The 15,587-nt window shown below is 34.1% G+C and overlaps 3 protein-coding genes across 8 annotated transcripts in view; all 3 read left to right on the forward strand.

Moving 5' to 3' along the window:
* The window catches only part of LOC124438156, a 56,662-nt gene that overhangs the window by 39,192 nt on the left and 1,883 nt on the right, over positions 1 to 15,587 (forward strand). The window contains exons 2-7 of one of the 2 annotated variants that reach the window (XM_046988152.1): positions 9,961 to 10,912; positions 11,390 to 12,096; positions 12,479 to 13,097; positions 13,439 to 13,516; positions 13,985 to 14,038; positions 14,712 to 15,565. In XM_046988152.1, coding sequence (XP_046844108.1) covers positions 10,105 to 10,912; positions 11,390 to 12,096; positions 12,479 to 13,097; positions 13,439 to 13,516; positions 13,985 to 14,038; positions 14,712 to 15,565 — 3,120 coding nt within the window. In that variant the 5' untranslated portion in view covers positions 9,961 to 10,104. Of the gene's footprint in view, positions 1 to 9,960; positions 10,913 to 11,389; positions 12,097 to 12,478; positions 13,098 to 13,438; positions 13,517 to 13,984; positions 14,039 to 14,711; positions 15,566 to 15,587 lie in introns of those variants that run through there. The other variant, XM_046988153.1, reaches the window with a different exon arrangement.
* On the forward strand, positions 311 to 5,275 carry LOC124438170. Its single transcript, XM_046988186.1, has 4 exons — positions 311 to 410; positions 2,112 to 2,664; positions 4,063 to 4,783; positions 4,944 to 5,275. The coding sequence occupies exons 2-4, from the start codon at positions 2,480 to 2,482 to the stop codon at positions 5,154 to 5,156; spliced, it is 1,119 nt and encodes a 372-aa protein (XP_046844142.1). The 5' UTR covers positions 311 to 410; positions 2,112 to 2,479; the 3' UTR covers positions 5,157 to 5,275.
* The window catches only part of LOC124438160, a 120,356-nt gene continuing 112,527 nt past the window's right edge, over positions 7,759 to 15,587 (forward strand). For all 5 annotated transcript variants that reach the window (XM_046988158.1, XM_046988160.1, XM_046988161.1 and 2 more), the window contains exon 1: positions 7,759 to 7,933. In XM_046988158.1, the coding sequence (XP_046844114.1) occupies positions 7,820 to 7,933 (114 nt within the window). In that variant the 5' untranslated portion in view covers positions 7,759 to 7,819. The remainder of the gene's footprint in view (positions 7,934 to 15,587) is intronic.

A 15,587-nucleotide genomic window follows, 5' to 3' on the forward strand; every position in this document is an offset into this window, starting at 1 on the left:
ACTGTAGTACTTAACCATCACTTAAATTCTATTTCTGTTGATAACTAAATGTTTTACATTATTTCTCAGCTTAAACTTTATCGTTTCGTGTAGGTGACGTAGCTAATTCTATTTTCCCGATGACGTGTATATAACGAGAACCATGTTGTGAAATGTAAGTCTAACCTGGAGTTTCATGAAAACAAAAAAACAGGAAAGCAATGATGGCAACATTGATGATAATTATGCAGGATATGTGAATTTAAGGACCAATGTTCCATGACTTAAAGAAAGAGTTTAAGCCAATAAACACACTGGTGAGAAAGTGTACTATGTTGGTCAACATGGTTATGATGTGTTTAATGTTCAAAACCAACAACTGTTCTTACTGTGAGAACTTTTGATCTACTAAGAAAGTGAAACTATTACAGGTCAGTACTTGTACATCAAACTTTAAACATTAAACAAGACTTTGTTGAATGCTTATTTTTATGTGAAAATCTTCCACCGTTCGGCGTACATGTTGTTTTTTCCTTAACAAATGGAATATGCAATGATTTCATCGTCTATTAACGATAACTATTATCGTTAATAATCTAGTTTCGTCCTCCTGCGTATGTATGAAATGACTTTTCATTTTTCTTGCGGGTGTCCGAAGCCTAATCTGTGAGTCTGCAAATCTAAACCTTTAATTCAAATATCGAAAACTTTTACTAAACATTTAGCAAAAAATCCTTTGTTTCGAATCGGCAAATTTCGTGTTTCTATCCACTATTCTAGAACATGGATGAATGTACAATATTGCAAAGAATATGGCTACTTTCACATTTTGAAGACTGGAAAAAGGATATCTTTTTTATGTCAATATTTACCTGTTGAACTGAGTCTTGAGAATGACTGCACGGAATAATAAAAGAGAATTTAAGATCTGTTTCCGCTTGCCATTGCTATTGGTTTATCTGTTTTTCAAACTTAAATGGTCGTTTATTAGAGAGGATTATTTCAAGATATTTTTTCAAGAGGTAAGTTTTTAATACAATTTTGTTTAAGATTCTGTAGAAAATAATGAAAACTGCAGTCTGTATTACACCGGCTGAAAATGGTGGTCACATCCCAGATGTTTGGCAATTGCTACCAACTCTATAATTACCGTTATCATAACTGCGTAGAAGCACTATTGATTAAGCACATTTGATAAAAACGACATGGCATCATCATAGTTTCTAGAGGGGTTGGAACCCACCCCTACATAGACATACCCACCCCAAATTGGTAACCCACCCCTACATTTGGGTCCAAAATTTTCTTACCCACCCCTACATACAAGCCGAAAAAAAATTCGTTTTTTTCTACGGGAAAGCTGATTTTAGACTTATTTATGGTCTCTCTATGCATACTATATACAACACTGATAAAGTCTATGTATTCACTAATATTGTCAATCAAGCAAGTTCACCAAACTCGCCAAATATCTTCTTCTGATGATGATGCAATCAATGGCTGATGCAATAACATGGTGTCAAATTAGGGAGATATTTTTGGTCCCTTATAGGGTAATATGAAGATAGATGATGCAATAACATGGGGGCAAAAATTGAGTGATGTTGAACTTTGAAGTTATTAACTTTTTTTATCATAGATGCATTTCATCTATTTTTTAATTTTTCTAAATGGAAAATCTCGGAACCCACCCCTACATAGACATACCCACCCCTAGTTTATAACCCACCCCTAGAAATTCAAAATTTTTTCGACCCACCCCTAGAAGGCATTTTTGAAAATTCCAAGAAACTATGATCATGAGATGTTAAAAACGCCATGGCATCGTGAGATGTTAAAAATGACATGGCAAATGAGATGTTGAAACATGTTTATTTTAAAAAAACTTGTCGTATTAATTACCGTTATCACTTCGCTTGATTTCCTTTTTCTACAAACATTTTCAATGTTTCAATTCAAGCATCGTTATCTTAAATTCGATACGAAGGATGGAAAATAGTCTGCTTAAGGAGGCATATACAGTAAAACTTTTACTAAAATTATGAGAGAAAATACTTTGGATGAAATTGATAGTGGTGCAAACAAGGGTGAAGTTGAATATAACGTAAAAACAGACAAAGTTCATATTTTAGGCTTAGAAGATCATGAGTCTGTTGAAGAGAGTTATGTTGACAATAGAAACAGGTTAGAAATGTCTCATGAAACCCTTCAAAATGCTGGTGTATCAGCGAATCAAACTCGTTAAGCTAAAGAGAGTCGTGTGGACGACGTGATTCGTGTTTCCCACGAGAATCGTGGATATAATGTGGGACAAGTTGCTAATCAGTGTCGTGTTGTTGAAGAATGGAAGTCTTCGGAGTTTCATGAAAACGGAAAAAAGGAAAGTGGTAATTTCAATGTTGATGATAACTATGGAGAATATGTGAAGCTAAAGTCCAATGCTCCACTACGTACAGAGAGGTTACAGCCAATCAACTTCTCTTCCAAGGAGACAGCCGCAATGACGTCACGTAGTATGGCGTCACATGACAACCGTTCAAGAAACATGATGCCCAGTGATTCAGTGAGAAATTATACCAACATGGGCTACAGTCAATATGGCGATGATGTGTTTAGTGTTGGTCATCAACAACCTGTTGTTGTTGTGAGAACATTTGATCATCCAGGAAAGTCGTACTATTACAGGTCAGTTGTAATACCGCAGGTCATCAATACTATTATAGGTAAGTCGTATTATCACAGGGCACTTAAACTATTACAGGTCAGTCGCACTACCACAGGGCACTTAAACTATTACACGTCAGTTGTACTACCACAGGGCAGTTATACTATTACAGATCAGTTGTACTACCACAGAGCAGTTATACTAATTACAGGTCAGTTGTACTACCACAGGGCAGTTATACTAATTACAATCAGTTGTACTACCACAGGGCAGTTATACTAATTACAGGTCAGTCGTACTACCACAGAGCAGTTATACTAATTACAGGTCAGTTGTACTACCACAGAGCAGTTATACTAATTACAGGTCAGTCATACTACCACAGAGCAGTTATACTAATTACAGGTCAGTCGTACTACCACAGAGCAGTTATACTAATTACAGGTCAGTCGTACTACCACAGGGCACTTAAACAATTACAGATCAGTTGTACTACCACAGAGCACTTAAACTATTACAGATCAGTTGTACTACCACAGAGCACTTAAACTATTACAGATCAGTTGTACTACCACAGGGCACTTAAACTATTACAGATCAGTTGTACTACCACAGGGCACTTAAACTATTACAGATCAGTTGTACTACCACAGGGCACTTAAACTATTACAGGTCAGTTGTACTACCACAGGGCACTTATACTATTACAGATCAGTTGTACTACCACAGGGCACTTATACTATTACAGATCAGTTGTACTACCACAGGGCACTTATACTATTACAGATCAGTTGTACTACCACAGGGCACTTAAACTATTACAGATCAGTTGTACTACCACAGGGCACTTAAACTATTACAGGTCAGTTGTACTACCACAGGGCACTTATACTATTACAGATCAGTTGTACTACAGGGGCACTTATACTATTACAGATCAGTTGTACTACCACAGGGCAGTTATACTATTACAGATCAGTTGTACTACCACAGGGCACTTAAACTATTACAGATCAGTTGTACTACCACAGGGCACTTAAACTATTACAGATCAGTTGTACTACCACAGCGCAGTTATACTATTATAGCTCGATTGCAGTACAAGTCACTGACTAGAATTCAACTGCACATGTAATCCTACTTTGTTATTTATTCACCTCCAATGGCTTACTATGCTTTATTTTATCAAACACACACGTTGTCTTTCAGGGATGTATTGCTATCGCTAATTGTGGGGGGGGGGGCTTTTGTTCATATATGCACGTTATAAATCCGTAGATAACAATACATTTCAAAAGATATTAATTCAGCATATCATGAATATATGAATAAGAGCCCCCCAATTAGCGATGGCAATACATCTCTCTTGTTTTTCCTTTGATTTTTAAAGTTTCTAAAATTACCATTGCTCTTTGTAGACGAAAGAGATCATTGCCAAGAAACCACTCAAGACTGAACTACAAAAAATCTTTTAAATCTTCTACGACTCGCAGACGAAAACCTTTACCATCTGCCTGGACAATAAACCTTCGAAATTCGCCGCCAAGACATGAAAATTATGAAGATGTTCACTCTTATTACTTACCACCTAGAAGAAAAGCCAAATATCAAGGCTCAACTCGTACACGAGATTACATGAATCACGAAATGAAAGTTGATGAAGCTAAAAATCATGGTTCTGGTGATAGTAAAAGATACATTGTTGAAAACCGTCCAAAACTATCCCATGCTAAAAATGCTAAAACCTCGACTTATTACAAAATTTCTGGTGGATTGCAACTCAGCTCACATTCAGATACGTCAGAAGTAGATTATAAATCATCGCCTATCCTTCACGACCAAATTAAGAATCAAAATTTTCAAGCAATTTATTCCGACAAAAAGTGGGAAGAGAAATCACATGACCCAGAAATCTTGTCCATTGTCAGTGGCAGTGAGTTTTCTGAATTCTTACCCACTCCTCCACGGCCAAGCGACAGCCAGTCAGATATCTCTACGGATGGATATTCCCGTGGTAGTTATAAATCATTTAAAAACAAACTTGAAAGAAACGTTAAAGAAAACAGGGAGGTTGTTGTTGAAGACAGAAGTCAATCAGATCATGAAAAACATAATGAATCATTTGAAGAAACTTTAGAGGTATTTATATGTAAAATAAAGTAAATGTATTTGATTTTTTTTGCTTATCCTTGCACTGCTTTTGGTCTACTCTATTTACTTACTTAAGTTTCAAAAATCTTTCACATCATTGCTTTAGATTGTCTTCTTTCGTACAACATTTTCTATTTTCTATAAACAGCGTTTACGATATGGCGAGACGCGTGAGAGGAATGGAAACGAAAGTAGAAAAAACGTCGGTTCATTTAATAAAGAAACGAGCAGTTCATCGTGGACTCATAATGACAGCGGTTTTAGAAAGAAACATCATGTGCCAATAAATGGTGTTCAAGTCCTACCACCAGAACTAATTTTTATTCAGTTTGAAAGTAGCGATGAAGAGAAAGAAAATTGAAGATGAATGATTTATTAAGAAGCTATTTTAGACTTATAAATGGTTCACTTTATTTGGTGAATTTACTATCTATGTAATATCTTTCTATTTATTTTTCATACATTTGAAGGACATTTAAATCCACAAATTATTCATTCTCCCCCCTCCCCCCATGGAGAACATAAAGCATTTTTTCAAAAAAATGTACTTCCTACTGTTATTTTGAAATTTCTACATTGTTAAAATAATCTTTTTTATGACGACATTGCAAACAAGGCGTTATTATTGATGTTTCTAACCTGACGGTAAACGTTATAGAAATACACTTGTTGAATTATCTATAGGAGACTGTGATCGGAAATCAGTGGTTTATCTGTAAGTTTACCAGACTTTGTTACAATGTATTCTTTACATAATTAAAAGCTGATATTTTTTAAAAATACTTGAGTTTGATATTTCTTTTAGGGTGTATATATTAACAACGTTATGAAAATTATATTGCGTCAGACGTTAATTTTCATTGCCGAAAGTTTGTGTATGTAACTTATTTATATCTCCCTTTACAAATACTCCGATTTAGTGTAAAAATATTCTACCAATCACGTAAAAAACATAAAGTTTGTAGGCAGTAACTATACGGATTTAAACAATTCTATAGCATTAGAGTGTTTTCTTTTGCTGCGTTTTTAATCACAATTAAACTTTCATACATACAGAATCTCGACAGTGTTATATTTAACGTTTTCACGATGCTTTAGCTTTGTTAGCGTGTATACTTTCTCTTCTTCATGACAATTTTATGAACTACGTTGGCGGAAGTGGACACGCAAGCAAATTGTATTATGAGAACTATAATTCTTGAGAAAAATGTTCTTGGTGTTTATCTAAATTAATTTTTTCATTTATGATATGTATATAAACCATTTTGCATTGATACCTTAAATATTGTCATTCGTGAACATTTTCATGAAATGATTTAACAAGAAACGATTGCTTGTCTTCGATTAGCTCATCGTACAACTGAAAATGTCGGAAATGTCTTGTCCTATATCAGATACTTGTGTATATCAAACATTATCTGGATTTTGCAGCATTTGAATTAAATTAGTCTCTTCAAGTTTGCATTCCATTACCTATATACGGGGGGTGGGGGCTGGTGGGAGCGCATAGTTTCAGTCTACTCTATGTTTTAAAGAGTAGCTATATTCCTATAGTCTTTGTGAACGTTAAGTAAATTACAACTATTGCAAATATTGAGGATTATCGATGATCGACTTCATATATACGTTAATGTTTGAAAAACAAAAGAAATAAAATTTACCGGTTCATTAAATGCACCATGCTAAGCAAAACAAGAATGATGAGAATATTTAAATGACTTGTTCTCTCGCAGTCGGATATGAATGCAATATGAATACGATATGAATAATATATGTTTTTATTAATTATCTTTTCTTTTATAACAAAGAAATATATTGCAACGCCGCTTTTAACAGATTTTAAACTGTCTTAAAGCTTTTGTTTGAGCTAAATTGATTTAATCTTTATTCCTAACATCTGCATTCTTCAAAAATTATCATTTTCCTATCCAAGTAAAACATGTTTCTTTTACTGCTGGGATAATGACGATATTGAAAATCATATTTATCGTTCAAATGATCATGATGTTTTTAAATTGTCGTTAAGTTTCGATTGTTTTCATAAAGTTGGCAAGTCTTTGAACAAGCATGGTTTGTTGAAAATGTTGTTAAGTGTGTGTTGTTTTTATACACTTACAGGAAAATTTTGCTGTCTAAAGTTGGCAATTTTTTGAACTAGCATGGTTTATTAAAAAGAACAAAGATTGACATCAGTGGCGTAGCTAGACTAAAACAACTAGTCGTGCTACTGTGATTGTAAACATGAATTACTAAAATGATTGGTGCTAACATAAATCGGTGGTGCCATTATGGTTGATGCACTCCTAGAATTTTTAATTTTAATTTTAACATCTTAATTCTCAAAATCATTTTTTTATTTCAAATCAAATCAAATCAAATCATTAATTTATTTCAACTAAATAATCTTTTTGAAATAGCCCTTTCGCCCAATGTCAGGGCTCATCAGCATGCCTAGGAACTACAATTTCATTTACATCATAGATCAATGACAAATGGTTAACGTGTAAATCCCGCATGGACAGCCTTATAAAAGGCTGAATGAGCAATCTGGTTTTCAGGCGCCAGAAACTCGCCTTTCACACCTTTGCATGAAAACAAAGGACTTCGGTTAGACAAGGGAAACTTTTTGGAACATTTCATGGAGATACAGTTGCTCAATTTTGCATCTTATTCCAGCCGTTTCTAACCCTTTAGGAATATATAATTTGGTCGTGCCGGCCTGAGTGAGCACGACTAAAAACGGGCGAAAGACGTTGCTTGTGTTTTTAGAGCATTGATTCAGGCAGGCATCGGGTTAAAACACAAGTATAGTGTGAAATATGATGTATGTGATGATTAATCGACTTTTTTGTGTGTTTCTTCTAATGTATTTGCTTATGTCTCACACCAAAGGCATTTTTGAAAGCATTTGCGTGTAAAATTTAAACTAAGCCATTTCAAAACTCCTCCAAACTTCTCCACCAAGGGTCGCCAGGTCACTATATCTTGCTGTGATCTTTTCAAATTGAGAAAATTTATGTAGGTATGAGGACTTGCAAAACAAGTCATTCTTGTTGTTTTGATGCTTGTAGTCAGACGGTAGTAAAAACGGTGAAGAAGTCAATAGTATTGAATTACTTGAAGACCGGAGAATTTTTTGTAAGTTTTGCAGACTTAGTTGTTTTGTACTCTCATCAATAGTCAATATTAAAAACCGGAACGCTTTAAAACGTAAGGTTGAATTTTGCGGATTTTTTCATTCATTAGAAAATTCATTGTGTCAGAAGTTAAATTTGATCACATAAAGCCTGTCTTCCTTATTTATATGTCTATTTTCCGAGTACAAATCTTCATATTTTATTTTTAACAGAATGATTCTTTGCAACTCACCGGAAACAAAGAAAAATTATTTAGGCAATAACAATTTAAAGTAAAACCATTTCATAATAATTGGTTTACTTTTTGTACATTTTTTATTCTCTAGTCAAGATGTAGATTTTCAATTTCCAAAAAACAAGGCAATAACATAGGTTTTTACTTTGTTAACGTGTATTCATGACAAGAGTGGTATGATACACGTGGCAGAAAGAGCACACGCAAGCAAATTTTCTTATAAAAAAGAATATGCTTGGGAATGATTTCAATACTTAGAGTTATAGACTGATAAGTTTATTTCATAAAGGTGAAGCACCTTATTGATGAGAATTAGAAGAATCAAACTTTTGAGATAGTTTATCATCAACCAATTATCTATGCTGCATTACTGCAATCTCGAATAGATTAAATGCAACTTTTATCAAATGTATATCTTTTGAATCTTCCAAAGATTCATTTGTGTGCTTTTTCCGTATACTATTTAACTAAGGTGCCAACGGATTATAAGAATTTGATTCTTGGTGCGTCTTAAGATTCTCTTTTGACACAGATTCATCGCGCTTTAGACCTGAACTTTGGGGTTTATTATAAGTTTGTCATGTAAGTTGCAATTTACAATGCATTGTGACGTGTGGGTACCTCCCTATTTGGAAACTACATACGAATTAAGATTGGACTTCACCGAGGGCTTTGTACTACAAGACATTTTAAAATTTTTCGATCCAGCTTAACCTCATATACCTCTATATTAAAAAAATTGGCGCCTTTATTTTGTTGTTTGGTTTTCTTTTCTAGAAAAATCATTATTTACTACAACTTCATCAGTAAAACGCTGAGCATTTTTCAAAGCACGTTTCGGTATTGACGCATCTTTGCTCATACATGCGCAATTTTGCTCAAATATGTATTAGACACGAGTTAGAGCAAATGTCCCAATTTATATATATTAATCTACGACTATGTGCAACTATATGCAAGACAGGTATTCGACATAGTTTGGTGGTTCTGATCTGACGAGAACAAAAATGGTAAAGAAATCAAAATTTGTGACACCGTTAACTCAAAGATTGTCACATTGATTGTAGATTTTTCTGACTTTATTGTATTGTTTCCTTCTTCGCTTGTTTCAACACCTGTGTATAAAAATACTAGGAAAAAAGATACTCAAAAGAAATAAGACGGAAAGTTTTAATGGATCATTTTATTTAATTTCAAGTTGTTGCATCTTGCGTTGTGTTCATATGATAAATAATGTATTGTAGCTATAAGACGTTTACAGAGTTAGAAGACTTTCGTGACTGTGGGAGTGGGGGTTTGCAACGTGCAATTACCGACAAACACGTGGTTGATATATATATCGTGATGAATCCTTTGCATGACGTTACAAAAGTAAGTCGTTCCAAACTTTTCCTTCGACTGACAAGCTCCATAAAAAGAAGCATTTTGCCAACTTTACACAGCCTTAAAAATGGAACGTTTTGAGAAACTTAAAAACTTTTTTACTGATACGGTGGAAATCACCCCTAAATTCAATGCTGCTGAAATGGGCACTTGAATAAATTAATTAACTTACGAAACTTATCGGGGTGAAATGTTAAAACATTCATAATTTACGAGAATTTATTTACCTTCAATTTGCAAAATTGCCGTTTCTTTAACCTATTGGTATATAACACCCTACACACACTCTACATCCATGTTAGTCAGATCTCTCATTTGCTTGCTCTAAACTTCCATAAATGAATTTCCTCTATTGTAGTTTAGAAACTAAAGAGTGGACTAAATAAAGCTTATAATTTTGCCTTATATAGTTAAACAGTTTAACTTTGATGTTTGGCGCATAACAATAAGTGCAATAAAGAAAAGTTTGCTGTTCACATGAAGAACATTGGAGAACTTAGATAAATTTTTGCGTGACTACTAGAAGAGATCTAGCTTTCCCGGTTCCAGCAGTTATGGAGATCTTGGAAGAAGGGAATTGTTCTATGAATAATGGCGATTATGAAACGGCTATTGAACATTACAATAGTTGTGTAGAAGTTGCAGACGAGAAAAGCATCAAAATGATGGCTTATTTTTGTCTTGGTAATGCTTACACGCTCTCTGATAAAGGGGAGGAAGCAATAAGCTGCTTTAATGATTGTTTGAATCTTTCTTCTCAACTGGAAATTAAATATTTTCAACATCAAATATACTTTGGGTTGGGGAGTATCCATTCTACCACTAAAAGATTGGAGGACAGTATAAAGAAAGAAGAAATGGTCTGTCTCTGTCATGTTGCATTGGGAGGATTGAATAAGTTACTTGAAAATTATGAAAAATCCTTGGAGCATTATAGGAAAGGATTCTCTCTGATTGAAAGTCAAGAGCTAGAAGACGAAATGCTACGTTTACAACTGGAAGACAGTGAACAAAAACATTATCAAATGCAGCGACAAAAAAAGGTCAGAAAAGGTGGTATTAACGTTAGTAAAGATTTTGTCAACTGTAACATGAAGAACTTGTCAATTGTTACTTCAGCTGGAATTGTGAATGGAGTGTTAGCTGTTTATTGGGAATTAGCTGAACTGTTTGATAAACTTGAAGAACTGAGGGATGCAATAGATGTTTATGAAATGTATCTTCATATCGTCAACAATGATAAAGATATAGCAAAACAAAAGAACGCTATGGAACGTCTGATACGATTATATGAGGAGGAAGGACGTGATTTGCAAAGGGATTCGATGAAAGAGAAGTTACATGAAGTTGACAAAATTATAGGTACAAAATTCAAATAAATTCAATTTGATTAAGATGCAAAGTTTTGTTTCAAATTTACTAATATTTTAAGTTTTGGATTAAAAACTTGACAATCATTCATTTAAAATTTTTTCAGCGCTTATACAAATTTTGAAAAGAATTACTTGTCATTCTTTGAAAAAATCTATTTTTTTGTTTCTTTTTATTGAACATAAAAATATTACTACAGCTAGAGTAAAAACTCAGCAGGGTGTGTGTCTGTATTTTTCTAATCTGTAGTCATATTGTATTTTATTAAGTTGTATCAACTATCCTCCACTTCAGATAGAACTGTTTGCTAGAACGGGTGGTTTATGATGTAGTGGTTGCTTTTAGTACTTCTATCAAACTATACAGTCGCTATCCAATTTCTCATTGTAATAGTCCATCTTTAATTATTTTTATGTATTTTATTATCCACGTTTATTTCTAAATTTAATTTTCCTCCTTCAATTTCAGAATTGCAACTTCAAGAATGGAAATATAATGATCCATCGATAAAACACCAAGAATTATTTTTAAAAATGATTGAGTATGGGCGAGATCCTAATGTAAAAGTTTCACTTTTAAATGATGTTCGAGTAATTTTCTCAGATGAATTTTGCATTGGCAAAGGAAGTGATGGAACCCGTGTTTATCTTGGACTGGGAAACAATGGTTATGGAAAAGCAGTAAAGCGAATACACAAAGATAACGGCAAAGACTTTGCAAATCGAGAAAAAGAAATTTTGAATGTGTTGAATGCAAAGCGATCAAATTATGTTGTGAATTTTTGCCATTTAGAAGAGAACCTTGACAAAGAGTATTTGTACGTGGTTTTGGATTTGTGTGAAGAATCGTTAGAGAGTTATGTGAAATCTTCTTCTTTGCAAGATCTTCAAAAAGTCGTTCCTAAAGTTCTTATTCAGATCTTAAATGGTCTAGTTCACCTTCACAGCGGTGAGCGTCCTATTCTTCATCGGGATTTGAGACCCTCGAACGTTCTTCGAGATGTACAAGGAAATTTTTTAATCGCTGACTTTGGTATAAGTCATATGTTATCTGATGAAACTTCGACACATCTGAGCATACAAAGAGGAGCTAAAAATTGGATAGCTCCAGAGTCATATGACGTATCAGATGCATCAATTAATAAAGTTCGTTACAAAAAAGAGTCTGACATTATGGTAAGTTCTTGAAGTAGAACTAGAGGTCCAACCACAGCTCAATGTTTTATTTGCATTTAATTAGATATTGGTATTTGGTAGTAATAATGATTTTACCTCAATTTTTTTCTTTACCTCGACTGTATCGTCATATAGTGTCAACCTACATATTTGATTAAAAATAAATAAATTTTTGTTAATCGTGTTACAGTTACAATTGTATGTTCCTTATTTTGATTGCTTTTAATACATATATATGGCTACAATTCTATTTGGAGAACATTTTTTAGATTTTTTTAAGCTGCACATTTATTGTTAAGTTCTGCAAATCGCAAATAAATTTAATCTTTAAGGTTTTAGTATCCACCACTGACTGTTTATGACAATTTTTTATTGAAAATAGAATGCCGGAATGGTGGCTTATTATGTTGCAACAAAGGGAAAACATCCTTTTGGACATGAACGACATAGACTGGACAACATTTTGAATGGAAACCAAGTTGGATTGGACGAAATCAAGGATGCCACGTTCAAAGACCTTTTATCGTGGATGCTACAGTTAATACCTGAAGACAGGCCATCTGCCGATAAGGCGTTAAAGCACCCTTATCTACAATCAGATGAAGAAAAATTTAACATGCTGTGTGATATGGGGAACCAACTGGAGGTGAAATATTCACAAGGTCAAAATTCTCCCCCTTCAGACGATCAGTTGTATGGTTTCACAACATGGATGAAGCGTATCGATGATGAAGTCGTCAAAGATTTGATCAACTTTGAAGTGAACGACAGTATAAGAACTCTAAACTACGAGTCTACGTGGGCAGGATGCTTAAGATTTATACGAAACGTTGACCAACATTGCCAAAATAAGCCTCGTCCGCATCTATCACAATATATGAAGCAAGGCAATTATAAAAAGTATTTCTTGCAATGTTTTCCTGAACTTCCTCTTCTGGTGCACAAAATCATAAGGACAACTGACTGGAAAACAAGACCTGATCTCAAGAAATATTTTACGAGTAAGTAAAAGCTACGAAAATGTTTTTTTTTCTCGATGTTGTAGCTAATTAATGGTTCCATGACACTATAATGTTCAAACTTAATTGTCATTTTCACCGTAATCGTACACTCGTTTCCTAGGATGTACTATTTTGATGTTGATTTCTGGTAATGATTATTTTAGTATTGAGGTTTTCAATTATCCTATCACAACTCTCAACTGCTTTAATTTTATGTGTTTTATGCATGCTGTCAAGACGTTTACTATTTCATTATTTCTCATTTGGGGTAAAGTTGGTCTTTTTGGCAGCCTTATAACATTTCTTTATTTCAAATTACTCTTGCAACCATGCATTCTTAGATACCAAGTTGGTTGAACAACTTGAAGAAATCAATGGAAAGAAAAGTGAAGATATAAATGGCGATATGGATCTTGACGGTAAATATAATTCTTGCTTTGTCACTCTTAAATCATAAATCTTAGGCTTGTAGGAGAGTAAGAATTAAACATAAGCAAAATGATGTGGTAAGACGAAAAGAAGAGCTGATGTGTTTGTTTGAAAGGATATGGTTATATATTTAGTCATTGAATTAGGAAAATTCATTAAGCACCAAAATGCAGTTTTATTATCGACGATTTGGCTGAATGATGGTTCCGTGACAATATGCAAGAGATACCTGTAAGCTTAAAAATCTTTCTATGAATTAAATTTTTTATGGGTATCGTATAAATGCTCTGCATTATTTCTCTCAACTCCATTCAACTTTAGTTGTGTACATTGTGTTTTAGACTTATATTTGAGAAAGTTCAATATTTTGTTTGTGTATTTCTCATTCGAAAGTAGTTTCGTCTTTCTGGCTGCAATTTGAGTTTGCTTGAATTAAAATAGTTTCCTTTTGCTTCTAGTAGAAATTGAAAGAGTAAATGGAAGGAAAAACAAAGAAAACCCAAGCCATGACGGTATTTGATAGCAACAAACTTACTTGTTTGTGTGGAAGGGGTCTATTATGCATTGTTTTCGTGGATTAGTTTGAAGTGGTATGCTTTTATCATTTGTTCATTTGTTCAAAGTTGTGAATAAGTCGTTTGTAGGTGCCTGTAATTGTTGTGATCTGTTCAGTTTCATAATGGGTTTTTTTCTGAGTTAGAATAGCAACTTTTTAACGTGAATAGTCTGTATTCAGTGCTGTATGTGATGAATTATGCCGAGTCTTTGTTGTGATTTGTCATTCGATGCTGTTCGGGAATGTGGTTGGTGTTTTAAAACGTGTTTTAGATAGTTATTCTCGTGGTAGTTTTCTGTTATATAGGATTGTAACATGGTGGTCTAGCGTGTGTTGATTTGTTGTATTTACCGTAGCATTTAGCGTCACTTACAGTACAATGGTAAACACTAGAAGCAGTTATACGGAACAGCAATAGACTCGCCTGTCTCTGTTGTAGTTGTTATAAAATTTTCATGTAAACTGTAAAGGAAAGGGTGCGCTCACTACCTACCAATACGTACTACTTTTTTGGTTCCGCTTGGTAGACGATATAATCACTAAATTTGTAAACTTTTATCGTTGTTTTTGTGAAAGTCGTTTTGCTAAGAATTTATTTTTTTACTTTTTTACATATACATCGAATTTAGTATTTTTGAAAGATGGATTGGATATGGAAGAGAACGAAGATGTTGCTCAAAGTCAAAAGCTGGACTCTTTCCTTAAATCATTAATACAAAGCGGAAGGTGGAAGGTTGGTGACATGTATAGGTTTCGTCGTTCTTTGGTGTTGGGAAGCGCTAAAGGGACTTTATACATTTGCAAAAGAATGTTAGGCTCAGAAAATGAGCAAGTCGTTTTGAATCTTTTAAAAGCAGGAAGGGGTGTTGAAGTTGTCAATGAAATAGAGAAGTATAGCATTGAAGGACGAACAGTAAGACAGCAGGCCATCGTGTTTTTTCTTGCTGTTTGTGCCCGGAAGGGAGATCTTGCCACAAAAAGACAAGCATACGATGCTTTGCCCAAGATCTGTCGAATTCCGACTCTTTTGTTTATGTTTATTGAGTTCTGCAAGTTGTTCAGTCAGCCTGGCAAAGGTTGGGGTCGTGCCCATAGGAATGCCATAAAACGATGGTACAAAGAAAAAGATCCATGTAAACTGGCGATGGATATCACCAAATATCAAAGGCGTGAAGGATGGTCACATAGGGATGTTGCAAGGTTAATGCATCTCAAGCCAGAAGGAACTGATGTTTCTGATGAGTTGTTTGTTATAATGAAGTATGTTGTTTGTGGTTGGCAGAGGCTTTTTGAATATTTCTTTCCTGAAGATAATACAGCTCCACATCGTCCTATTGGAGAGAAGGGCAGTGCAATGTTGGTGTTTTTTAAAGCAGTTGAAGAAGTAAAAACAGCGCAAGAGGAGGCAAGAGTGGTTGAACTGATAAATCAACATAATCTTGTTAGAGAACATATTCCAACACATTGGCTTAATTCTAAAGAGGTAAAAGCATTTCATGTTTTAT

The sequence above is a fragment of the Xenia sp. Carnegie-2017 genome, unplaced genomic scaffold (genome assembly GCF_021976095.1).
Source record: "Xenia sp. Carnegie-2017 unplaced genomic scaffold, XeniaSp_v1 HiC_scaffold_19, whole genome shotgun sequence".
In the NCBI taxonomy this organism is placed as follows: Eukaryota; Metazoa; Cnidaria; class Anthozoa; order Malacalcyonacea; family Xeniidae; genus Xenia; species Xenia sp. Carnegie-2017.

What these genes read in the sequence shown, in the direction of transcription:
- LOC124438170 (XM_046988186.1), top strand. Translation starts at nt 2,480, where the DNA reads ATGACGTCACGTAGTATGGCGTCACATGACAACCGTTCAAGAAACATG. An exon ending in GGAAAGTCGTACTATTACAG is followed by an intron (nt 2,665 to 4,062) that starts GTCAGTTGTAAT and finishes TGCTCTTTGTAG; the next exon opens with ACGAAAGAGATCATTGCCAA. An exon ending in CATTTGAAGAAACTTTAGAG is followed by an intron (nt 4,784 to 4,943) that starts GTATTTATATGT and finishes TTCTATAAACAG; the next exon opens with CGTTTACGATATGGCGAGAC.